Below are 26,076 nucleotides of genomic sequence, written 5' to 3'. Positions count from 1 at the left end.
TCTGGTTCTCTGGTTCTCCTGGAGTGTAAATGCCCAGTGAATCAAAGGAGGTTGTTTCTGTTGGCTGAGCTTGTGTGTACGGTGGTGAAGAACACATGATCATAGCGATGGGAATGTTCTTGAGCTTCTCCAAATTCCCAAATGGACGGTAAATGGTGCGAGAGCACGCTTTCTGTGTTGTTTCAGAAAACATTTACTCCTTCAAGTTATTCTGCTGCAAAGAAAGATCCACTCTGCATTGTTTTTTTTCCCTTCTCCTCCTCCTTACTCCTCCTCCTCCTTTCTCCTCCTGCTCCATAATTTACAGCCAGGTCAGCGTACGGAGCCAGCAATCTGCTCCCTGCTCCCTTCCACAGATTAAAATGTGACAAAAGAGAACAGTGGGAGCATTGATCATATGGACAGGGATATGGAGAGGGCCAGGTAACACTGTGCAGCTCACCAATGCATGATTGATGATGAAAGCCAGCGGGTGGCAGTCAGGGTGCGAGACGCCAGAGAGGCGAGAGGAAACCCCATGCCCAGGTCTGAGCGGCACCTTGTCCTACACATTGACTAGAATTTCTAGCATGTGCGTAGGACAGAGAATGCTTTCATTAAAATGATTCCGAATGAAAAGTCAGCAAAATCTGTGTTGATAAATGTTCTGAAGAAAATGCTAAAGTTTTCCAGCCAAAGGTGTCTAAACGGATTTGCTGACTCGACTAAATTTTTCTAAAATGATGGTCTTACAGGAAGTACAGATTTCTTGGCTTGTCTTTAAATCCATTAAACCTGATGCTAGGAGATCTTCATCCCAGTGTTAAGAAAACTTTGTGATCCGAAAGAGGATGCGATTTATTTCAGAGTCTGGTTCCTCTCAAGGTTCCTTTCTCATTCTGCGTCAGAGATCTTCATCTCGTCATCACTGTCGCGTCTGGTTTGTTCTTTTGGGAAAGTAAATCTACTTCCTGTAAAGATGAATACATATACTTTTTGTAAAGATATGCACATATTGGATTGGAATCAAAAATCTCTTCTCTGCTTATTAGTTCCCCTTTTAAGGGTTTTTGGTCATCCTTAAATGTAATGTGTAGAACCCCAAAACCAAGTTATACTATTTTTGGAAGCTAATGAGAATCTAGTTCATCAGTTTTCGATTCCTCAGTTGTCAATTTTTGGGAAAAACCTAGATTTTCAAACTATTAATGCTAAAAAAACATTTTTATTTATTAAGTAACACATTTGTCAGAGCTGCAGTTATAGCAAATGAATCAACACATTCTGACCAATCAGGTTTGAGACTTCAGCAGCCCTGCAGTATGAAAAATTTTCTTTGATCAAGCAGTTAGTGAAGGTCAGGATGAAACTGAGTCCACTGAGTCATTCCAATGGTCAGAGCTTTGGTGTGTGCAGCAGTGGGTGGTGCAGACGACGGAGTGAAAAATCCAACCTGGCACAATTCAGTGTCCTTTCTCCATCATTCAGCACACAGACATGTGGGCATTGGACTGTCGGTTTAGAGGACGTCCAAGTGTTCTGAAAAGTCCATATTTTCAGCGCAGCAGGAGTAGAAATGCCATGATACATGATTAAATATCAACACGTGGACAAACACATGGACAGTGGGTTTAGAGTGTCGTACACCCTACTGTGATGTGAGAAAAATGCTGGGGCTCTGGGTTCAATCCTCACAGGAGTTGCATGTGATAGGAATACTTGGTGCAGAAGTAATGCCACCCACGCAATCAGCGAGTCGTGACACGCGAGCCGTGGAGGAGATCTGTGTTTTTGAGGCATCTCCAGCGCAAATGGCTCATGCATGCTCGAAAAGTTGACTAATTGCATATTCATGGAATCATCATAATAGTTTGCATATCCTAATGCGTTAGAAGAAAAGGGAAAGTTCTGTAAGACTCACAACAATTTACAAAATATTAAAATTCTGTCATTTCTGTCATAATATAACGAAGCCAATGAAATGGTGGTAGTGAGGAGTAAGGAAATGGACACAAAGGAAATGGTTACAGATTAAATAATTCACATTCATTACTAGAAATGTCGCAAAGAGTTTATAAACTAGAAGAAATAGTATGTGGCGGGAGCAATGGTAGTTAATTATAAAGGGGATCAATAAGGGTTTGACTGAACCAGTGGTGATTGATGATTGGTCTTTGAGAACAGTGGTGATGATTGATTGGTCTTTGAGAACAGTGGTGATGATTGATTGGTCTTTGAGAACAGTGGTGATGATTGATTGGTCTTTGAGAACAGTGGTGATGATTGATTGGTCTTTGAGAACAGTGGTGATTGGTCTTTTAGAACAGTGGTGATTGGTCTTTGGGAACAGTGGTGAATGATTGGTCTTCGGGAACAGTGGTGATTGATCTTTGGGAACTGTGTTGATTAATGATTGGTGTTTAGGAACAGTGTTTATTGATTGGTCATTGCGAAAATGGTGATCAGTGGTTGGTCTTTAAGTACAGTGGTGATTGATTGGTCTTTGAGTACAGTGGTGATTGATTGGTCTTTGAGTACAGTGGTGATTAGTCATCATATACAATGGTGATCAGTGATTAGCTGTTTGGAACAGTGGTGTTCAGTTTTTGGTAACTGGGGCAAATGGTAATCAGTAATTGGGAAATCGTGTTTGAGAACATTGGGAACAAGAGTCACCAGTGAGTTTTCATTGGGAACAATGGTGATCAGTTATTATTTGCTGGAAAAAATTGTGATGAGTAATTGGTCAAGTCACTTTAAAAAAAATTCTGAAAGAAACTCACTAGGTTCTGTTTTGAAGTACAGTCGGTTAAGGACTCTAAAATGTTGCCTAATCTAGTATTACATTCATCAGTGGATAGGATCTGACACTTTTGTTAAGCCAATCACCAAATGTTAATAATTTTTCACATGCTCCTCAGGTGTATTGCATACATGGTATTTAATTGCTGACTTGTCTCACTAATTACCCAGCATCACCTAATGGCAAACATTCCTCCCTTAATCCCAAACATGTTACATAATTGCAACTCTACACAGATTAAACTGGGAAGCTTCCATATCCAATTAACCTTAATGTCCCTGAGATGCATCGCACTAACCAGCCTGGATGTGCATTCTCATCCTCAACCTCTGCTCCTCTGAGGTAAATGAGCTTCCCGTTGGTTTATTCCACCATATTTGTAATGGGCCGCAGTTTAACAAGTCTACAGATGGCAGTGAAAGAGTCTCAGTGACTCTTGTTACTCTTCTGTTGATCTAACAATGGCAGATGGGGATGCTGGTCTGCATTAATGACTCCAGTGTCAATTGACAACTGCACACACTCACTGTGTTTGACTGTTTGGATTCTTCAGGCACTGGGGTTATACCAAATCCATTAGCCTCACTTTTGCTTTTCCCAGACCCTTTCTTAACTGCTGCTGGAGTTTCAGCTTGCCAGAACACTTGTATGATGATCACAGTTATATCAGGGATGCAGGTGGATTGAAGGAAGCAGGCCAGGTTTTCTTTTTGTTGTAATTCAATGGAAATAAATAGCTATTGAGAAAATCGCAATGGTACACGGCACCAGACTGAATTTCCAGATGGTACGGGTCTAGTTTGCTGATAATGAGCAGTTCATACACCAAAATCTGGTATAGATTCCTTTACAAACATTTTGGACAATTACATGCCTAATGAACAAACCAGAGCTGACAGTGGGTGATGAAAACCTTCCTGAGAATCCAGGTTTGGGCAATTAGGCCGGATTCCTGTTTGTCTGGTTGTCATTTAGCATTACAAATGGAAGGAAGTATGCAGATTTGAATGCTATAGTTATCTAATTAAAAGTAAAAAGAGGGAAGCATTCATTGCTTTTCTTCAGTAGGACTTTCATAACCAAATCCAGGACATTTTTCGGGATGCAGAAGGTAGTGTTGACCCTGTAGCCACACATTTACAGGGTCTGAAGTTCAATCATTGCTTCACAAGTATTCCATCCAGGGCTTATACCCAACTTATGAAGTTCTTCCCAAGTTCTCACCTCCCACTGATTCTCACCAGTTACTTAGTGAAGCTGTATAATGCATCTGAGTAACAAATAGGAAATGTTTTTTCAATGGGTGCAAGACTTCCCAGAGCCAATTTGCCCAGTGTGATCCTGTCGTGTTCGGTTACCTGGAGCAGATTTTTCCAACAGTCACATCTCGAATTGGTAGTGAGCCATTTCTCATTGGTTACAGGCCCACAGCAAAACTGGGCTGCGTGTATGCTAACTGAGTGTCATGGCACATAGACCAGTGTAGCTTGAAATGTTTTGAGGTCGTTCAAGTTTTAGCCGAGCTCAAGGTGTTTGAGCGTGACTCATCACAGACGCACACTACACCACACACACACGCTTGAAGGTAACTAGCTTGACTCCTGCTTGATGGTACCTAGCTGCTACTGTGGAGTGGTGATGGGAGTTTCTTGACAGTGATAAGACAGATGCTCAGATTCTGGGGGGGATTTTGATTGGCAGCAAGTCTTCAAACTGATTTTGCTTTGTCAGTTGCAAAACTAAAACTGGAAATTTGTGTCATTGTTTTATATATACTGGCTTATTTGTGTCCACAATAGCAAGAGATTCACACAAAAACAACCATTTTATTATCACAGGCACTTCAAAGCTGTGTGCTGTTGTTTTGCAACCAGCCTCCGCCTCTATCCCTCCGTCTTTCTCGATCAGTAAGCACGCCTGGGCTGAACGTCAGCTTGATGGTGAAAAATCTGCCTGTTCTGGACGGAGCTGCTGTCAGACGGGCAAAGAGCCTGGGGACGAATCATTCAGCATTAGGCCTTCAGCTGCTCTTCTGGAACAATACAGAAGGCAATAGAGGATCAGATGGCGACGGTGACGGCGTCTGCTGCTGTCTGAACCACGGGAGAGGACGAGTGATGTGGTGCTGCTGAGAGGAGATGGCGTTTGCACTCCGGGTTCCTCGCTTTGCTGACAGCACTGCTCCGGATAACAGCAGCAGCATCAGACAGGTGCAGCCAAGATCAGATGCGTTTCTGCTCAGCCAGATGGACAAAATTTAAACAAGTGCTGAAAGCTAGCTTGAGAAAACTCAGACACATGCAGTGCACGCAAACAAGATGTACATTTCTATATCCCTGTCTAACTTCACAAGCAGGGACCAGAAGGTGACTTTTTTACAGTTCTTTTTTAACTTCCACAGGAAACAAAAAGAAAAACCTGACACCAAATATAGATCATACAAATTCAGTAGAAATGTTTAGCATTATACAAGGCAGTATTGCTAACAATTAAGCAGATTCTCATGCATTTTGTTTACATTCACAAACTAGAAGACGATATATATGCGCAATATAAATTTTAATTAGTTTTTGTTGTTTAGCTTTTTTCCCCCAGTGTTGTTAATAGAGTGTTGTTTATATCCTGTGCAAAGCAGCAAGCCAACTACTTTCTTTCTTCACTATTAAAGCAACTCAAGTGCTTCTTATATCCAGACAGAAGATAAACAAGTGCTTGCTTCCTTAAGTGACCTTAAAGTCAGAAAATCCCGAGTTCTTTGTCATCATGAAGGCAGCATCGGTGATCCACTTCTAAACTATGACCCAAATGAACGAGGGCCGATTGTCATTGCTGTCATTTTGCACTTGGAGTAAATGAGGTTATGGCTACAGGCTACTCACATGCTCCATGATCTCGCTTCTGCACTCAGATGATCACTGACCCGGCATAACAAGCAGCCGTTTAGCGAGAGGTAAAGCAGGTACATGGAGCGAAGGTGGTTTCAATGTGTCCTTGCTAAGATTAGCTTGTTCTCACCTCAGGCTAATAAAGCTGTACTGCATTCCTGCATCAATTTCTGCTTCACTCCATTTTTGACACAGGAAACAGAAGAGCTGAGATGTTTTGTGAAAATTAATTTGATAATTTGATTCAGAGTCAATATTTATGATGTGGATCACTTGTTGAAAAGAACATGGAAAAGTCAGAGGGGGCGTGGCTTCTGTAACTGTAGTGTTAATGTGAGAGGTGTGGCTTCTGTAAATGAAGTTTTACTGAGAGAGGCGTGGCTTATGTAGCTGTAGTGTTTGAGAGGGGTGTGGCTTCTGTATGTGTAGTGTTTCTCAGGTAGGTGTGGCTTCTGTATCTGTAGTGTTACTGAGGAAAATGTGGCTTCTGAATGTGAAGTATTAGTGAGGGAGGCATAGCTTCTGTATCTCTAGTAATACTGAAGGAGGTGTGGCTTCTCTGTCTGTAGTATTAATGTGAGAGGTGTGGCTCAAAGGAGGCGTGGCCTCGGTAGCTGCAGTGTTATTCAGGGAGGTGTGGCCTCTGTGGTTATCAGTTCTACTAAACTAGTAAGGTGCTTGTATCTGACAGTTGTATCCACAGTCTCAGTAAAGTAGGCGTGGCCTTTATACACCTCTATCCTAGAAAACTAGGATTTGTGTTTTGTTCCTGTCAGTCCTAGCAAAGAAGGTGTGTCCTTTGTGCCCATTACTCCCAGTAACAGGGGTGTGGCCTTGGGCTTGTCAGTCTTAGAATAGATGTTCTACATGTATTTATAATTTTTTAACCATCAACAGCAACTTTTTACATGCACAAGTGTTTACTGGTAAAAAAAAAAAAAATGCAGAGAGAGTATTAGAACTTCAACCAACAAGCAATAATGAGCACACCACTATGCATGATTATCAGGCAATTATATTTGGTTACCATGCAAACAAGGAGCATCATGGGATGTCATTAAAGGAGAGGGAGAAAAAAAAACACCCCACCAGCATCTTATTACAGAATGAGAATGAGAAAAGTGGCCTGATTTTCCAATTGGCGACTATTAGCGCAGAGGTAGACCGTTTGTTTTCCTCCAGCATGCATATTAAAATTTATTTTTGCTCTTGCTGAATCTTTTAGTGCATGACAAATTGCGCTTCCATTGGACTCGCAGACATATACGATTACAATCAGACTGCAGGGACGGAGAGGGTGGAGCTGAGTTGTTCGTTTTCAGCTCTACAAGGGAAATGTGGGATGATGTTGGGAGATGGGAGGAAGTGCTAATTATAAATAATATTTTAAATGAAATTGATCACCTTTGCAGTTTTTGCTTCTAAAGATCATCTATTTGACTCAGCTCTGCGTCCATGAATTTTATTTTTAGCTAAATTTAGTGATTAGAGATTACGGGGTAGATAATCAGATCATTCTTTTGGAAAACAGTTCAATCCTAATTCATGACACAGATTTCAAGTTGACTCGACAGTGTATATTTGGATTTAATCCAAGAGTGGGCGTGTCCTAAACCAGATAGAATGTCAGCTCTGATATCTTGGTATGTGAATTCTGGCCCTAGCAGTTCCTCAACCTCAGCCCCATAATTGGTCTCTACTACACATATGTCCAGGACAAGTGTTACTGAAGGAGGCGTGGCTTATGTAAATGTAGTGTTACTGAGAGAGGCGTGGCTTATGTATCTGTAGTGTTACTGTGAGAGGCATGGCTTTAGTATCTAGTGTTACTGAAGGGGGTGTGGCTTATGTAAATGTAGTGTTACTGAGAGACGGGTGGTTTCTGTATCTCTAGTGTTACTGAAGGAGGCGTGGCTTATGTAAATGTAGTGTTACTGACAGAGGGGTGGTTTCTGTATCTCTAGTGTTACTGAAGAAGGCATGACTTACGTAAATGTAGTGTTTCTGAGAGAGGCATGGTTTCTGTATTTGTAGTGTTACTGAAGTAGGTGTGGCTTATGTAAATGTAGAATGAAAGTATGTGGTCAAGCTTTGTATCTGATCTCTTTTTTTGCACTGTATCTCCTTTTATATTATCTTTAACAACCTTGAAGCTCTGAAGGATCCTGGGATCAGTCTTCAGATTCGTTTTTGATTTCAGGTCTGTTTAGAACACTGTATCTGTTCATTCTGAGTAAATTATTCTTTCATCTTGGGTTATCAGAATCAGTCCTGAAATTTACAGTCAATAATAGCAAATGTCAGTACATCAGGAAGCTCATTAATATTCGTAAAGACACACTATGATTCGCTCTGGTCAGCGTGTCCCAGCTGACGCTCGGCTGAACAGTAGTCCTGCAGAATGGCATTGTGGGTATTTTCCCTAATACGTGGCAGATGAGGGTGCAGCTGAAGGCCCAGCTGGTGCCCAAACCCTGATCCAGCCTGCTGTCTGATATCCCCACATCCACCCCAACGCCACGCCAAGCTACACTCGCTAGTTACGCTAGACATGACTGGCTCTCAATGTTTCCTACAGTATCATTGTTTCCACATAAACATGCTGCTGAACAGGCAGAGTTACACCTACTACAGGTGCAGCGTAACCTAATTGTGTGTGTGTGTGTGTGTGTGTGTAAAATGAGGTCAGGCCAACTGGATGGATTTCTGGATCCACCAGGATTTATGGCTTTTATGCTAACAAACAAAAGTCTAATAAATGTATTTCTTTTTACTTTTAAGTATTATAACATGTTTCTTTTTTATAATAAAGAATAACGAACATTACCACCTATGAACACACACAGAAGAAGAAGAAGAAAAAGAAGAAGAAGAATAGCAGTAAATATTAATTATAAACATTGTTTAATTGTATTTTTTATTTCTTCTTGTTTTTTTTGGTTCCTTTTTATTTTTCATTTTAATGTAATGAATTTTGTTCTTCTTCTGGTGTGTCATGCATCTGTAAAAGAAATAAATACCTAAAGAATGAGATTTACAGAAGTTTAAGACCGGAACAAAAATAATGAAAAATGAAACAAAAATCTTTTTACTTTCCAAGGCGTTCTTTCAGAGGGTCATCGTGAAACTCGGCAAGAAAGCTCAGACTTAACTCCCTCAGACGGAGCAAGGCTGCAGACATCAGGAGGGTCTAAGGAGGTTCGGAGAGAGAGAGAGAGAGAGAGAGAGAGAGATGTATGAATGGAAAGAAAGAGAGGGGGAGAGAAGGATGGGGAGAGAGAGAGTGAGAGAGAGAGAAGGATGAAGGGGGGGAGAAGGATGGAAAGAGAGGGGAGAAGGATGGAGAGAGAGAGAGAGAGAGAAGGATGGAGAGCGAGAGAGAAGGATAGAGAGAGAGATAGAGAGACAGAGAGAGACGGGAGAGAGAAGGATGGAGAGAGAGAGAGAGAGAGAGACAGGAGAGAGAGAGATGATGGAGGGAGAAGCGTAAAGACGAGTGGACAGACAGCACAGATTCAGATAGAAATCTGGCTCGATATTCGCAGCTTAAATGCAATCAGCTGAAGATGATTGAGGCGGGATCACTAAAGGACCCTCGCTTGTCTCCATATGGATTTGGGATTTATTAGATTTTCGGAATTTCATATCTGGCCTGATGGTTAATTTTCCAGTGATTATGCTAATATTGCTGGGAATTACAGTTCGGTGCGGCGAGAAATAAGCTCAGCAGCCGGGTCAAGCCATTTGAATTCACTAATTAAAATGTGATAAAGTGGAAAAATAACTTTGGCCTAACTGGAATGCCTTCTTCTTCTTTTTTTATATAGCTTCATGCTTTTTTAAAAACTTTGAGCGCTTGAAGGCTAAAGCTGCGTGCTGCATGCTGTGTATGGGGAAAGGACGCATACCTTACAGCACTGCGCTGTTCTGAATTTCTTCACATATCTTCAGGTTATGTATTAATAACGGCTGTAGTGGAGGACCAAGGTTTTTTTTTTTTTCTTTAGCTTTTCTTCAGCCCAAGGCCTTGATGGTGGGTTCGAGGTGAGACACAGGAGCTCGGTATAATCTCGGAGGCAGTTTATCTTGAAACATAAGGCATAAAGCACTGCATTTCTACTACACTTCTATCTGCACTCTGGAAAAAAAAAAAAAAAAAAAACCTCTGCAAGGTTCTGGAATCTGATTGGTCAGAAGTTAGAATGGAATTATGTTCTAGATTCAGCTTTAAATTAAATTTAAACTTATTTTTTTTTCTTTTAATTGAAATTAACACAATCCTATTTATACATCATTGTTTCCATGGTAACAGAGTAATGAACCAAATGAAAACACTCGCTCCGTCTCAAGACACTGTCTCTCTGTTTAGGAATCGTAAACTCCGTAGTCCTGAAGATTATAAAAAGTTAAAGTTACAGCATTTTTACATAAAATACATTTACAAACCTATATGAACATGTTTTAATTGTCTTTCATTATCTTCTTCTTCTTCTAATTCTTTTACTTCTTCTTCTTCACAAGGTTTATTAGTTGGTTGCCAAGCAACTGTATTGTCACATAGATATTTACAATAAATGAAATACAAGCATACATACTTACTCAGGAGAGAGAGAGAGAGAGAGAGAGAGAGAGAGATGCTTCTTCACGTCTTGTCTGAGAACAAAACAACACACAACAAAACATTAGATGATGGAGAGACTCTGGAGAAAAAAAGTCAGAAAATTAAGTAAAATTTATTCCAAGGCTCGGGAGGCACATTACAGTGCTGCTGAATTCTCGCATCTGATTGGTTGCAAGATGTTGATTCATTTTCTATAACAGCAGCTCTGACGAATCACAGGTTAACATGATGGTTATCGTTTCCATAGTAATAGCACCTGCAGATGCATAACACAAGGATAATATTGAGGTTGATATTTAAATGCACTGATCAGGCATAACATTATGAGCAGTGCCAGGTCAAGTTAATAACACTGATGATCTCCTCATCATGGCACCTGTTAGTGGGTGGGATATATTAGGCAGCAAGTCAACATTTTGTCCTCAAAGTTGATGTTAGAAGCAGGAAAAATGGACAAGTGTAAGGATTTGAGCTTTGAGTTTGATGAAGGGGCAAATTGTGATGGCTAGACCACTGGATCAGAGCATCTCCAAAATTGGAACCCTTTGTGGGGTGTTCCCGGTCTGCAGTGGTCAGTATCTATCAAAAGTGGTCCAAGGAAGGAACAGTGGTGAACCGGAGATAGGGTCATGGGCGGTTAAGGTTCATTGATGGACATGGATAGTGATGGCTGGCCCGTGTGATCCGATCCAACAGACGAGCTACTGTTGCTCAGACTGCTGAAGAAGTTAATGCTGGTCCTGATAGAAAGGGGGCAGAATACACAGTGCAGGACAGTTTGTTCTGTTTTGGCAGCAAAAGGGGGGCCAACACAATATTAAGCAGATGTTATGCCTGGTCGGTGTATGGTATACGGTGTATGTATGGTATTTATTATTATTATTATTATTATTATTATTATTATTATTATTATTATTATTATCACCAGCATAACAAACACAATGGTTTGGAAACAAACACCCTCCAGAACCTCCACACTGAAGGACTCGCACAAGCCAAAATGGCATTTGAATATGATGAAATTGATGAGATTGATGATTTTTACCAGCTCCGAGCCAAACTATTTTCAAACGTTTAAGATCAAATATGCGTTTCCTGTCCTTCCCACCGTCTAGGTTTAGTAGCTCTCTGTCATGGCATCCCTTCAAAACCTATCACTGCTCTGCCAGATGGTCTCTGAAGTCCGCTCTCGTTAAACCGTTTGTTTATTCTTAATTAAGTCTTAAGCGTTGAGTGAAACATTGAGCTGTGTGTCTTTATAGCTGGCTTGTTTGGCCTGAGCTGCAGTTGGGTGACGAGAACTAAAAAGAGAGAGAAATAAATAAATAAATGAATAAAATATGCCTCTTGTTGAAAAGAAATTCGCTGATGTTCTAGCTGCTTGAGAAGTTGATATTAATTCCGAATGCTGACGGCATCTGAATGCACAAAATCAATCGGGTTCATCCTGCATGAAGTCTCGAAGGAATTTTCAATCATACTTCACTTGCAGCCTTTTTCATTTATTTACATACATCAGCGTCGCTCCCGACAACGTCACTCCGAAGCCTGACGCGTCCCACGCCATGACCCCGGCGACCCTCAGGAGTGATGAGTCTTCCTGCTCTCATTCTTCTGCATTTGACTCTGAGGAAAGTAGATTTTCAGCATGTGTGCCGCTGCGGTGTGAGATTAATGAAGGCGTTCAGTCAGGGTGAGGCGCGCCCGTCCACGCCCGTCCACAGGCCTGTGATTTATGAACAGCCGACAGTGCGTGAGCTGTAATCTGAGAGGGGTTTGTTTTTGCTCATGAAGATGGAATTTTTCAGTTTGGTGATTGATAATCTTACTCTCGCCCTTTTCTATATCATGCGAGGGAGAAGGATGGAAGCGAGGAAAGAAAGCATATCTCTCGTCGGGTGAACTGGAGTGATCGGATCAGTGCTGAGAGAATAAATAAATAAGGAAATAAATGAAGTTAAATAATTAATCAGTGACCAGCAGTTTGAGGATTTATCACAGAGTGTTCCTTGTTTGCTTCAGGTTCTCTATTTCCTGGTTTGTTTTAATTATAACAATAAATAAATAAGTCAAAATATCACAAATTCAGTATGGATAACAATTTTCAGTTCTGACTGATCAGGAATAATTTTCTTCAGTTCTGACTGATCTGTTAATTTTCTTTTCCTGAGTCCAACATAATTTAAACAGTTCTGCAAATGGTGAATTTTTCTAAAAGGAGATGTTTATTTACATTAATTGAAGGAGTCGCCACTGTCTCTGCTATATAAAAGCCTGAGGTAATGATTTAAAATCTTTTTTTTTTTTATCTTATTAATTTCCAGAACAATAACAGGAACAAACTTGTGACATTCCACAACATTAAACATAACAGTAAATGGATTAAAAAGTATGAGATGTCTGCCTTTAATGAATAAATAATTCAACTGTTGGAAAATTGCTCATTTTTAATCTGAATTTTTACCTCTGTTTTAATTTTTGTTATTTTAATCAAGGGTGCCAGTACTTCTGAATAAACTGGGTAAAGTCTACTTTTTGTTTGTTTGTTTTTCGGTATTTTTTTTGTAACTTTTTGTTTCATTGTATTATCATGATTTTATGTTTACAATGATTTTTTTTTTGTATTTACAAGCATGCATTTTAATTTTTTTCTTAATGCTTAAGGTTGCTGCATCATTTGTTTTTTATCGATTATCATTTTATCGCGCTCTAATGATTTATAAAATGAAAAAGTATAAATAATTTTATTTTTTATTTAAAGAATTTCCCTCAATAGTCTTGTGACAGAAGTCTTGATTTTCAGATAATGTTGAAAAATTAAAAAAAAATAAAATAAAAAAAAGATCTAGCTTGAGGTATCTTCTGCACCCAGGCTCTTACATGTGGAGGCTGTTTGTTTGATGCCTCTGATGCGCCGTAAAACAGGACAAACCGTGAATAAATGGTTGAAGCCGTGAGCTAGGGAACTCTCTGAGCTCTCAGGCAGAGAAGAAATGAACCTGAAATGAAACCTTTTCAGGTTTGGTGAAACGGGAACAGATTCACCTTTTTGACTAGCTCATTTATCCTTTCCAATCTATCTGATTCTTTTTATTGATTCTCTGTTGGTGTTTTAGCAGTACCAGTCATGCCAAGCACTCAGGAGTGGTTTTGGCCTGACATTCCTATCTGATTCCTGGTAATAACTGAGTGCTAATCAAATAGAAATGTTTTTTTTTTCCGTGTTGCCTTTTAATGTGTACTTCATTTTTGAAGAATTTAAAGCATTTGGCCTCTCCGATGGAAGGAAGGACATGTTTTTCGGTCTTTCAAACGTATTACAGTCACCTGGAAATGAAAGAGATTGAAAGAGATTGAAAGAAAATGTGATATAATATCCCCTTTACTTCTCTAAGGACGTTATGTTCATCTGAAATGATGTGGGACACTATTTCTGTACTGAATTCTGTCCTAAATCTAATGCTCTTCTCTTTCTCAGGGTGGCCTGATCGCTCTCCTCCTCCTCATCCTCCTCTTCACTCTGGTCCTCTACACTCGTCAGCGCTGGTGCCGCCGTCGTCGGGCGCCTCAAAAAAGTGCCAGCACTGAGGCCACCCACGAGATCCACTATATTCCGTCGGTTCTGCTCGGACCACCTCAGTCGAGGGATGGGTTCCGGACGCCTCGTGCCCACCAGCATGGCTCGGTTATCGGCATGGCCATCCGGGAGACACCCATCCTGGATGACTGCGACTGTGAAGATGACGAGCAGCCCGTCCAGCTCCTGGACGGGAAGATTCAATTGGACGAGGACTTCTGCAGCCAGGGTACTCACAGCATGGACAGTCTAGGGAAAGGAGGAAGTGATGTGAATCATAAACACAGCCTGGATAACAGAGGTGAGTCGCAGCTAGCTGGTCATGGATCAAGGGGGTTTGGGTAGATGTGGTTATCTTGTGCTGGGAATAAAATTGGGAGTAGAATTTTGGAAAGAACATAAAGAAGTCAAAAGCATTGTATCACAATGACTCTTACTGTAGCAGCAATCTCTTAAAAAGATCTTACCTTTGCAAAGATTTTGAGAAACTCTGTCAAGTATCACCCCCCACCCAAAAGCTGTCAATTGGCCAAGAAACTAATATAGCTTCTGAAAACTAGATTGAAGCTCTGCCTGTGTTAAGGTTAGCTATGGTTAGATACAATAAATGGTCAGCATTTAAGTTCAGGACTTAATATTGAACATATGTACAGTATGTTTGTATTGAGTTGGTCATCTATCAGCACTCTATTAGCAAGACAGTTGCCTTAAGTATGTGCATTATTACACTTGATTATGTGTAAATATTGTCTTTTAAAGCTTTCCACTCTACTGTATTCAGAGAACTAGCTGATCTTAGGTGCCTTTCAAGGCCACGAGTTTGATATTTCAATCTGTTCATTCTATCAAAATTATTTTGAACCCAAAATTGAAAATTGTTTGAAACCTAAACAAGTAATTTCATGAATGCTACTACAATGCCCTCTATCACCCACATCCTGACACTTAACTAGAGCTAATGATGATAGGAACACTAGCATTTAAAGTGACACGTGGCATATTCGAGTGCATCTGGGGAGCTGGATTTGAAGTCACCTGCCAAGCGGAGGCTAATTATAGCTGTTGACCCGAATCTGAAGTGAGACGCAGAGAGAGTGGAGAGCGAGAGAGAGCGGCCCATTGACATGCCACTGATGAGCTGGTTTCGATGGTTCCCAGTGGAGGACTGTGAAGGCCAGAGTGTTGATTGTAAGGACTTTGGGATAACGGCTCAATATTGATAGAGAGGCTTTGTTTCCTCACTACTGCAGCTTGAGATTTATATGCAAAGTAGTCAAGAGGTTTGTAATTAAGCTTATTCTTGTCTCTTCAGACTGCTACAGCTTTTACTGGTTATCTTTGCCATTTCAAGTCCCTGGTTCTTTTATATTCCTGCACATATTTATTGGCCTTGATTAATTGATTTGGTATCCTGTCATGTCTACTTTCGCAGCAGGAAGTCATGGCAGGAATGATGGCATTTTGACCTTCTTTATGATTTACACACCAGCTAATAGCATTCAAAATATACCACACCCCTGACAAATCTTAATAAACAGTCACTTAGCAAATTAGTTAAATGTAGCCTCTTCTCACATTTACCTTCACCTACACCCATACATGACAGGATAATTTGTGTTTTTGGAGTGAGGCCATACATTCTTCAGCTAAGGTCACGTGCCAGAGGTGTCAGTGGTGGCAGAGAGCCTCAGAACTGTTACCAAGTGACATCTGATGCATCTGATTAGTAGATAAAATGAAAACAACCCCAAATTGGTTCCTTGAAAAGTCACTTAACCACCAACTTTCACAAATTCCATCCTAAATCCAAATGAATAAAATGTAGTCAAGGGATGACAGGAAAGGGATACAGTGTTCAGGAAGATGCACAGCCAGTAATACACAGATAAGGCATGATTATTGCTAATGAGTTGCTACTGTAAAGCTTTTCACACCCCCTGAGGTGGAACTTTCACATACTAGAGCTGAACAAGATGCCATCTTAACCAACTCAGCTGGAGGGGGCTGAAGCACAGGGGACTGAATGAGCAGGACTGGAAATTACTGGCTTAGTGAAGATTTAATCTTGGCTTAAACTCTTGCAGTTTTTATCTAAACTTTGTTAATGACCAGGTTTATGAGCCTGCGGTGAAAAAGTGCACAGTATGATGCCACAAAATGAAGGATTTACCCGCAGCACAGCTCAGGTAGCAATGAGGAAGACTGATTAAAGCTAAAGAGAGATTGATGATCTTGAAGGCACCAAACTGAGACCTTGGAAGCAATTTCAGTTCCAGAGTGTTCACAGATCAGAAAGGTCATATTAACGGTCAGTGTTCAAACGGTGGAATAACCTTAACGCTTCTGGTGATGTTTAGCTTCAATAATTTAATGAAAAGACGTCTTTGGTGGGGTTTTTTATTTGGGAAAACTCTTGATCTTGAAATATGCCTGGGCAGAAGCTAAACACTCCTCTCTCATGGCTGCACCGGGTGACCCTGGCATTTATAATTCTGCAAAAGCAATTTGGCCATCACATTCTAGGTGGCCCCATGTGGCATCTTAGATAGAAAGGAGAGAGAGAGATGGAAAGTAAAGCCTGCATATCAGTGCAAGCTTTTAATTGGTTTGTGTTTGCTTTGGTCAGGAATGACCCTGTTTGAAGCTCTTTTCAATTATTTATCATTCATCATTTTTTTAATAGATAAATGTCCTTGGTGAGTTGAAACTCTTTCAGATATGCATTAAGGCATAAAAATGTGCGTTGGAATTGTAGACAGATTATATTATCATGACACCAATTGACCTGAAATGAAAAGATTCAACAGCATTTTTCAGTTATTTCTTTATACATTAGCAAAAAGGATGACGGAGAGGAATTTGTGTGTATACAAAAACCACACAGTAGCCATGCAATTGGACAACTATGTTTTTTTTCTGTCAGAGTATATTTCAGTTTGATGAATCAGTTTGGAAAAAATGCTCTCAATGGCCACCATGAGAGCCAGGATTTCATGTCATTGGAATTTTCTGGAACTCTACAGAAGTTAAGAACACGATTATACCAAAAGACATTCCATTAGTTGGTGTTTTGAGGTTGGAAGGTGGTGGAGAACCTCTAGGTGTTCAATTGGGTTCAGATCTGGCTACAGTGATGGTCATAACATGGTCAATGATTTATATTATTTCAAGGGGAGTATTTAAGAGTATTTTTTGAGTTTTAGGTAGGAGGTTCTGTCCCAGACAAGGTCTTGTACGGAGCATAAAGGCCTTGAATTTGATGTGGATGACTACAGGAAGCCAGTGGAAGAAGATGAAGAGGGGTGTGATTTGGGCTGGTTGAAAATGAGGCATGGGGCTGCATACTGAATCATCTGAAGGGGTTTTTGGAGGCCTGGGAGTAGTCAGGTACAGCAGTTCAGTTTTAGGATTGGAAGGTTGTGAATTCAAGTCCCAGGTCAACTAATTTGCCACTGCTGGGCCTTTGAGAAAGGCCCTTAACTCTCAGTTGCATAAAAAGTGAGGTAAATTGTAAGTCGCTCTAGATAAGGGCATCTGCCAAATGCTAGAAATGTAAATGTTAGACAGTGTCTGATTTTCTTAATCTTAAAAAGGACCATGCAGGACCATGCAGGGGTCACTGAAACCTACAGGACCATGCAGGGGTCACTGAAACTCACACCAAGGATTCTGGCTGTCTTAGTTGGCTTGAATAGGGTTGAGTCTAGCTGTCAGGTGAGGCTGTGGTTGGTCGAGGCAGGATGTTTCATGATAGGATGAAGATCATCAGTTAGAAAAGCGTCGGATTGTTTTGCAGTGATAATACTGTCTAAATAGACAAGTGCCAAAGCCATTAGAGCATTGCAGCATATCAGAGCCACACTCTTTTCTTTCTTGTGTCACCAGACACATCCACTTACGTTCTTTTCCCGAACAAAACCGTAATGATTATAATTTTCTACCGCTGTTCTCCGTAAAGTGTTCAATTACAGTAGAATGGATATTAAAACCATTAGCTTTTCTTCACTACGGATCCTTTCAAGCCTTCGACATGCTCATGTTTGAACTGAAAAAGACTAAAAGAAGAGCCCTTGTTTGCTCCCATTATAGCAGTCGTTGAAGTCTGGAGACTGCAGCGATAACATCGGCCTTTATCTCACGGATGAAGGATGAAGATCCCTTTAAGTGATGTGGACAAACAGCCGGGCTATGGCCTTGAATAAATCATTACGTGGATTCTCTTGGCATTGCGCCTGCTCTTCAGTGCACTCAGAACCAGGCCGGTGTGCATTCATTATCGCTCCAATTAATTCACATCACAGAATATTTGGATCGTGACCTTGTCGGTGCCTTATCTTCTAAACTGGAGAAGGAACCAGATCACAGATTCATGAAAGATTTACGATAACGATGAAAAGCCTGGTACTCTTTTTTTTTTTTTTTTTTTTAAATCTTCTGCCTCACTTGCCTTCTTTTAATTTTAATACCAAAGGAAATAAATAAATAAGCATCAGTGCAACAAGATTAGACACAATTTCATACAGACCTTGATAAGTTCTAAGTCATGTTTATAAATGGTTAAAAATTCATCATGTCGCTAAAAGAAAGGCTGAAGGTTAATTTAGAAAACCAAGTTCGAATAAAACCCTTTGCTAATTGCTGTCTGTCTCCTAAACAGCTATGAACCGGCTGTAAAAAGTTCATTTATAAGCTGTCTACTGTAAAAGAAGCCACTTTGCTTTGTTTGATTTATGTATTTATTTTGTACGTTTATCTGTTTATGGCTGTATGATAAAAGATCAGTTCCAGTACACATTTTTATCTTTTTGTGATGAAAAATCGAGTCTCGCTTCTGTTTTGTTTTTCTTAGCTTTACTTGAGTTTCCCCGTAAAAGTTTGTCCAGGAGTTTTATGAATTTGACTGCAAAAACACATTAAATTGTTTCGGTGTTATCTTATTGAATTACAGATAACAGGAAGTTAGAAGCATTTGACTGATTTACACAACAACCAGTAGTGCTTGAGATGAACAAACCTGATAGTAGCTTAGTGAACTAGCTAAATATTGAGAAGAGATTAACAAGAAACATTTACTTTCTTTTACTGATAGAGAACCGTGACAGTGTATAAAGATGACGTCATGTTCTTTCTCAGTCAGACAAAGGAACATATTCGAGCACTGAAGAGCTCTAAGTAGGTAAAAACTCCTCCAGGTCAATTCGAATTTATTTCAATCGTGGTTTTAATGATGGGTATTGACCCAAAATAAAAAAATAAATAGAATAATAAATAAATTGCTCGCCATGGTGACAAATTCAGCCAGTTTTTCCCCCCAAACCAACAAGCAATTCGAAAAGGGAATAGTATGCAGGGGCCAAAAACAGATGGTGAACCATGTTCATGCTATCAAGCTATGACTGTAGTGCAAGACCCACCTACCCAGTCAATTAGATCAAAAATGAATTCAATAAATTCTATCGAATTGTTGTAATTTCATAGTCCGTGGCCAAGACACTGTTCGTGTGTTGTTATTTTATTCTTCTCATCGAATTCTCCATCCAAAATATTCCACTTCTCGGCTGTGGGAAACTCAGAGTTTTTGATTTACTGAAGCTATTATCCTCCAGGTTAATGAAGTCCCTGGATTTGGACGCATTGTTGCTAGATCTGACTCGTTAGGATGCTTTCGGCATGCTTCAGATGTCAGTTGGAGCGTGTCAGCCGTGATATCATCAGTGAAAATGAGTTCCGCTGGCAGCTACACATGACACTATCACCACCATGTTTCAGAGATAAGGTGTGTGCTGTAAATCTTTCTAATAATGTGCAAGTCTGCTTCTCATCTCATCTTCACAATACTTCATCCCAGACCCTTTATATACACCTGATCTGGATATCCTGACCTGTGGTGGTCCACTCCTCAAGATCTTGATGTTCCTGGTTTATTCTTCATTAGATGACGACTGGCTGAAGCAAAATCAGAAAGAAAAAAAAAACATGCAGGATAATCTTATCCATCCTCTTCTGTGGAGAAGAGTGCTTTCTTTTTTAACACAATCCTGTTAAAATAGCAGTTTTTGTTATGTAAAAAAATGAAACCAAGGTAAATCCTATCAGAGGCTTTTCCAACATTTGTGTGAAATTGCAACTGATATTTTAAAGTGGAAAACAATCATCAACAAGAATCATTTTAGGGCAAAAAACATGTACAATAACCTCGATGCATAAGTGTGGACACCCTTTTGTAATTAGGATCAGAATGACATTCAAACTCTTTTCTGATAAAGTGGAACCTCAGCATACGGCTTGAATTGGTTCTGGAGACTGGTTCTTAAAGTGAAAATTTGTATTGAAAAACAAATTTTCCCATAAGCATTAATGTAAATGCAGATAATCCGTTCCAGCCGCCCAAAAATATGACCAATATTCCCAGTACGAAGTGTATGTAAACTGTATGGCTGCTTACGAAGAACTGATCCAAACCAAGCATTCCATGTCAAGAGGCTCCTCACAGGAAGTCATGCCACCAAGCTTGGGCTAAAAATAGAACAGACTGCCCACACCATCTGTCAACAAAAAACACCTGAAAAATCACCTAGCTTTTGAACACATGCTGAAGGCAATGTTGGTATCGTGGGTTGACTCTTTCCAAACAGCTTTTGTAAAATTCGTAAACTCGCTTTGCTTGGCTTTCCACTGATGCTAACAAGTTTTGAATGGCTACCGGATGCACCCGCAAGTTTTTCGTATGCCGAAAAGCAAATGCCTGTGCAAATTTCTTGCAAAATTTCAATTCTTATGGTGAAAATTTCTAAGGGAGGGCATATGTATGCCGAGTTTCCACTGTATCTTCTTAGCAACATCTAACTGGAAAAGCCACAAAGAGCTTACCAAGCAGTACAGGATGTCACTGCTGAAAAATATAAATCAAGAGACATTAAGTATACCATGGAGCACTGTAAAGAAGATAATCAACACATGGAGAAAATACAGCAAAACAGTGATGTTACTAAGAACAGGACATTCCCCTGAAATTGATGAGAAGCCCAGGAGGAAACTGGTCAGAGAGGCTGCCAATAGGCCTACAGCAACATTCAAAGAATTGCAGCAATTTATGGCAAGTCCTGGTTGCTCTCCACATGCCACAACAATCTCCTGAATTCTAGGCTACAGGGCAGGGTGGCAATATGAAAGCTTTTTTAAAAAAATATATATATATTGGCTAAAGTCTGAAAAATATCTCTGAAGACCATGTGGAATAATGTGTTATGGTCGGATGAAACCATAACAAAGTTAAACTTTATAAATAAAAACATAAAAACAGAGCAGATCATTAAAAGAACACCATCCACTCAGTGAAGCATGGAGGTGGCAGCATCATGCTTCGGGGATGCTTTTCTTCAGCTGGAACTGGGGCTTTAATCAGGGTGAAGAGAATAATGAATCGCTCCAGATACCAATCAGTTTTGGTGTAAAGTCTTAAGGGCTCTGCTAAAACGCTTCAGATGAAGACAGAGTTAATGTGCTTTTTGAGGGAAGAACAGTAAAATATTGATAAATCAGGCCAAACTAGTCGATTTTGAACTAAGCATTAGTTTAGAGGTGTGCAGACTTACACAGTCAGTTTACTGAACATTTTTTCTTCAACTTTTTTTTTTTTTAGCCTAAAATGATTCTTGTGTTTCGCTTTAATACATTGCAATTTCACAAAGTAGGTGTAAAAGGTTCTGACGGGTATGTAGACTCTTTTATCCTCTATAGACAGACAGACAGACAGACACAGACAGACAGATAGATAGATAGATAGATAGATAGATAGATAGATAGATAGATAGATAGATAGATAGATAGATAGATAGACTAGCGTTCACATGCTAGTTCAAACATAAAGCAATAAGCTCGTAGATGTCTAAACCAGTTCTTTCTACTTTCTGTACGTTGTAACCAACAAGATTGGCATAAACCTAATTAGAAAGCAATCACGGATTTATTTCCTGGGAGCTTTTAACAGATCGTCAAGTGCTATCATTCATAAACGTAGCCGACTCGGAGGCTGGATAATTGTGTCAATAGCTCAGAGAAGCAATCACGGACAATAGAAAGCTGAACGACATTGAATCAGGCTTTCATTTCAACCTGACTGGCCACTACTTTTCAAAGCAATGAAACAGAAAAGAAAAAAAAAAGAATCAATAAACTCTTTCAGATTATTTCTCTTTGCTTTTAATCAGCCGCATAGCAAAACATGCAGCAAGCGGACACTCTGTGGTTGCGACTGGACAATAAACGATGTCTGGGTCTTTGGCCGAGGGGAGGAGATGAATTAAGTGTCGAGGAACGAGGTGGTAGGGTGCCAATTACTCCGAACATGAGGCGGAAAAGACCGCAATTAGCTTTCGATCACGTTCATTATTCATGAGGAGAGAGAAGGAAGGACATACTTGTTTCCTTTTACCAGTGTGTGTTATTTTTAATTTTTTATTTATTTAATTTTTATTTTTTATGCCTGCTGAAGTCTTTGTTATGGATAGCGTTTTTCCTTTGAGTACGTTACGCTGCCCAATGAGCCGTACCATAACCTTGTATCATAAGATATTCTCTTAAAGCAGAGATTAAACATGTACTTCACCACCTGAGCATTTTTAAACACTCTATATTTCAATGAATTTATTTTTTTATTTTATTTTATTTTATTTTATTTTATTTTATTTTATTTTATTTTATTTTATTTTATTTTATTTTATTTTATTTTATTTTATTTTGAATAAGCCATGTTGTCACTTCAAGCTGTGAACAATCTGTGGAAGGTTAGGAAAATCTTTCTTGATGATTAGCAGCCTTCAGCTGAAGAAATGCACATGACTGGAGAAATCTCAACAGATGATCTCAACAGATGCTACAGTGTTTTTTTTTTGTTTTTTTTTTAAAAAGAAGAAGAAATAGTAATTATAATGAAACGTGTTTAAAAAAAAAAAAATGCCTTGGTGTCAATTTGGTAATCAGAACAGAGAGGGTCAAAAATGATATATATATATATATATATATATATAAAAAAAAAATAGTATTAATATAGTACTTATTACTTTAAAATTAAACATTTTATTGGGTTATCTGGACACAAAAAAACAAATAAATAAATAGATAAATACATTTTTAAATAAATAAATAAGCAAGATAGATTTTGTTTTTATTATTATTATTATTATTATTATTATTATTATTATTATTATTATTATTATTATTATTATTATTATTATATGTTTGTTTAATCATTTATTGATTCTGCTACAGATCTTGGTTTGTTCCTAAGAAATATTGTACTGTAGTCATGTATGTAGTGAAGTATTTATTAAATGGTACAATAAAGTCTTCAGGTCCAGTGAATTTCTGTGTGTGTGTGTGTGTGTGCGCGAAGAAGAGAATTCAGTAGAAATCGCTTCCGACATTCCTGTTATGACCACTTCCTGTTTCCCAGTGCAGATTTTCCGTGGCTCTCTGTGATATGTAACCAAAACCGAATCCGTCTTGAAGGCGACCAGGCGTTGTGTTAAATCCTGAGAAACAGAGCCTGTTGGTCAGAAAGGGGTCTGATGGGAGATATCGGGTTTCATGGGTAGAAGCGCTGACCTTTTCTCTAGCATCGGCGCAGGGGGCGTTAGATGTTGTCTAAAAATCTGCAGGGGGTGAAATGAGCTTTCGTTCAGAGGGGAGTAGTAATGGCTTTTTCTTGAACTGTCACGTCAATGCTTTTCTTGTTTGCGCGTGTGTGTGTGTGTGTGTGTCTGTGTAGCATAAATCTGATGTCTTCTCAGGCTTATGAATAAATAAACAAACACGCACCTTCCTCACTGAATATTTACACCACTTGAGATGTGGTAGTTTCCTAATTAGCCTTGTAGATGTGATTTATTCTTCTCTGCATCTGGACACATCTGTATTTTTATTGCTTTTAGCCCTTTTTTCCCCACTAATGGAGCTTCCATTAAGTTTAGTTTGAGAAAAACAGTTCTTCCTCAGTGCTTCATTAGTGAGATAATAAATGATATAATGCTGTTTTTTTTTTCTTCTTTTTACTACTGGTCACCTTCATTTAAAACTATTTCAACTTAATTAGCAATAGAGGTTTGTGATTAGCCTTACGCATGATGGAGTAAGGAATAAAGCATTTGTGGGGGTGGTGGTGATGAAGCGGCGTTAACGTCACCTGTAATAAACTCCTCTGTACCGGATTTACCTCTTACTGCAGACCAGGCTGTTGCTATGGAAACGATAACCAGCCTTCCGACAAGGTTCTTGAATTTGGCTTGTTGAATCTTAAGTACTGGAAAACCTTGAAACCTTGTGAGTGCTGAAGGAAATGAGTCAGAGACACCTTGCGACCAATCGGAATCCAAGATTCAGTAGAGCTGCAGTGTAGGAAAGAAATCCTATGTATTTGGTATTGTAGATGATTGTGTTTCATGAGCACATTTTGTAGCAACATAAACCCCCTGACAGACCCATAAACTCGCAAATCCACCAGCTGCACCGCAGGAGACGTAGCAAATCAAATGGACGCCGCTGGATTAGAGCGAGACTCGGATGGAACCATATGGCAGGCTGAGGCTCGTTCACTCAGCGGAAAGAAGTGTGTGAAAATTACAAACTAGCGCCAGGGCGTCGGCGCCGTGCGGGTCACCTTTTCCTGACCTTTTCTTGGCTCTTTGGGGCAAGTGTGTTGGGTGTGCGCCTGAGCATGAAATAATGTTCACACACACACACAGAGGTCTCAGAATGACATTCGTTTCTGAACATTCAGTTTCTCAGATAACTGAGGAAGTAAAAAAAAAAGTGTGTGAAAGAGAAGGATGGAGTGAGAGAGAAAAGGATGGAATGATAGATTTGTTGATTAATAAGTGAGTGTTGGAGTGGGTGAGAAGCTGAACGAATAAATAATGAAGGATTGCATGAAGGAGTGAGCGACAACTCAACTGATGCGTGAACAGAGAAGTGACTGAATGAATGATGGAGAGAATATGTGCTGGAGTGAACGATGGAATGAGTGAAGGAGTGAGGGATGAAGTGAGTGATACTTGAGTAACAGATGTTAGAGTTATAGAGCGATATAGTGAAGGACAAGAAGTGATGCGGTGTGTAAAGAAAGAGAGTGAAAGAATGAATGAATGTGTGATGGAGTGATAAATGATGGAGTGATTAAGAGGGTGAACGACAAGTGATGGAGTGAGTGAAGGAATTGAATAATGGGATGAATCATTAGATAATGATAATAATGATAATTATTTTCATTATTCCATAATAATAATAATGCAATGACAGAAGAAGTGATGGATTGAGTGAAGGAATGAATGACAAAAGTGATGGTGTGAGTGTTGGAGTAAAGGATGGAACGAATGAACAAATAATTGATGGAGTGAGTGAAGGAACAAATGACAATGACAGAATAAAAGATGAAACAAATAACAGAATGATGACAAATAATGGGGAGATTGACGGGATAACAGAATAAGTGATGGAATGAGTGAGTGAATCCAGGAATAATTGGGAGAATGATGGAATGATGACAGAATGATAGAATGAATGGCAATGAGTGACAGAATAAGTGACTGAGTAAATGACAGAATAAATAATAGAATGTATGACAGAATGACAGCATGACAGAATGAATGAGTGATAGAACGGGTGACTGAATGACAGAATAAATGATAGAATAAATGACAGAATAACAGGATGAGTGACAGAATAAATGATAGAATAACAGGATGAGTGACAGAATAAATGAAAAAATGAATGACAAAATGACTGGATGAGTGGCAGAATAACAGAATAAATAATAGTAGTGACAGAATGACAGGATGAGTGACAGAATAAATGATAGGATGAGCGACAGAATGACAGAATAAATAATAGAAGGAGTGACAGAATAAATGTCAGGATGAGTAACAGAATGACAGAATAAATGACAGGATGAGTGACAGAATGACAGAATGAAAGAGCGACAGAATGACAGGATGAGTGACGGAATGACAGTATGAGTGAAAGAATGACAGGATGAAAGAGCGACAGAATGACACGATGAAAGAGTGACAGAATGACAGGATGAGTGACAGAATGACAGAATAAATGACATGATGAGTGACAGAATGACAGAATGAAAGAGCAACAGAATGACAGGATGAGTGACAGAATGACAGTATGAGTGAAAGAATGACAGGATGAAAGAGCGACAGAATGA

At 39.4% G+C, this 26,076-nt stretch overlaps 1 protein-coding gene across 2 annotated transcripts in view; it reads left to right on the top strand.

The window, feature by feature from the left end:
- LOC131348162 (astrotactin-2-like) overlaps window positions 1–26,076 on the top strand; it is a 384,655-nt gene that overhangs the window by 112,323 nt on the left and 246,256 nt on the right. For both annotated transcript variants that reach the window (XM_058382844.1, XM_058382845.1), the window contains exon 3: window positions 13,767–14,166. In XM_058382844.1, the coding sequence (XP_058238827.1) occupies window positions 13,767–14,166 (400 nt within the window). The remainder of the gene's footprint in view (window positions 1–13,766; window positions 14,167–26,076) is intronic.

The sequence above is a fragment of the Hemibagrus wyckioides genome, linkage group LG28, assembly GCF_019097595.1.
Source record: "Hemibagrus wyckioides isolate EC202008001 linkage group LG28, SWU_Hwy_1.0, whole genome shotgun sequence".
NCBI lineage: Eukaryota > Metazoa > Chordata > Actinopteri > Siluriformes > Bagridae > Hemibagrus > Hemibagrus wyckioides.
The sequence above is the reverse complement of the archived record's forward strand: the minus strand, read 5'-3'. Positions and strand labels throughout refer to the sequence as shown.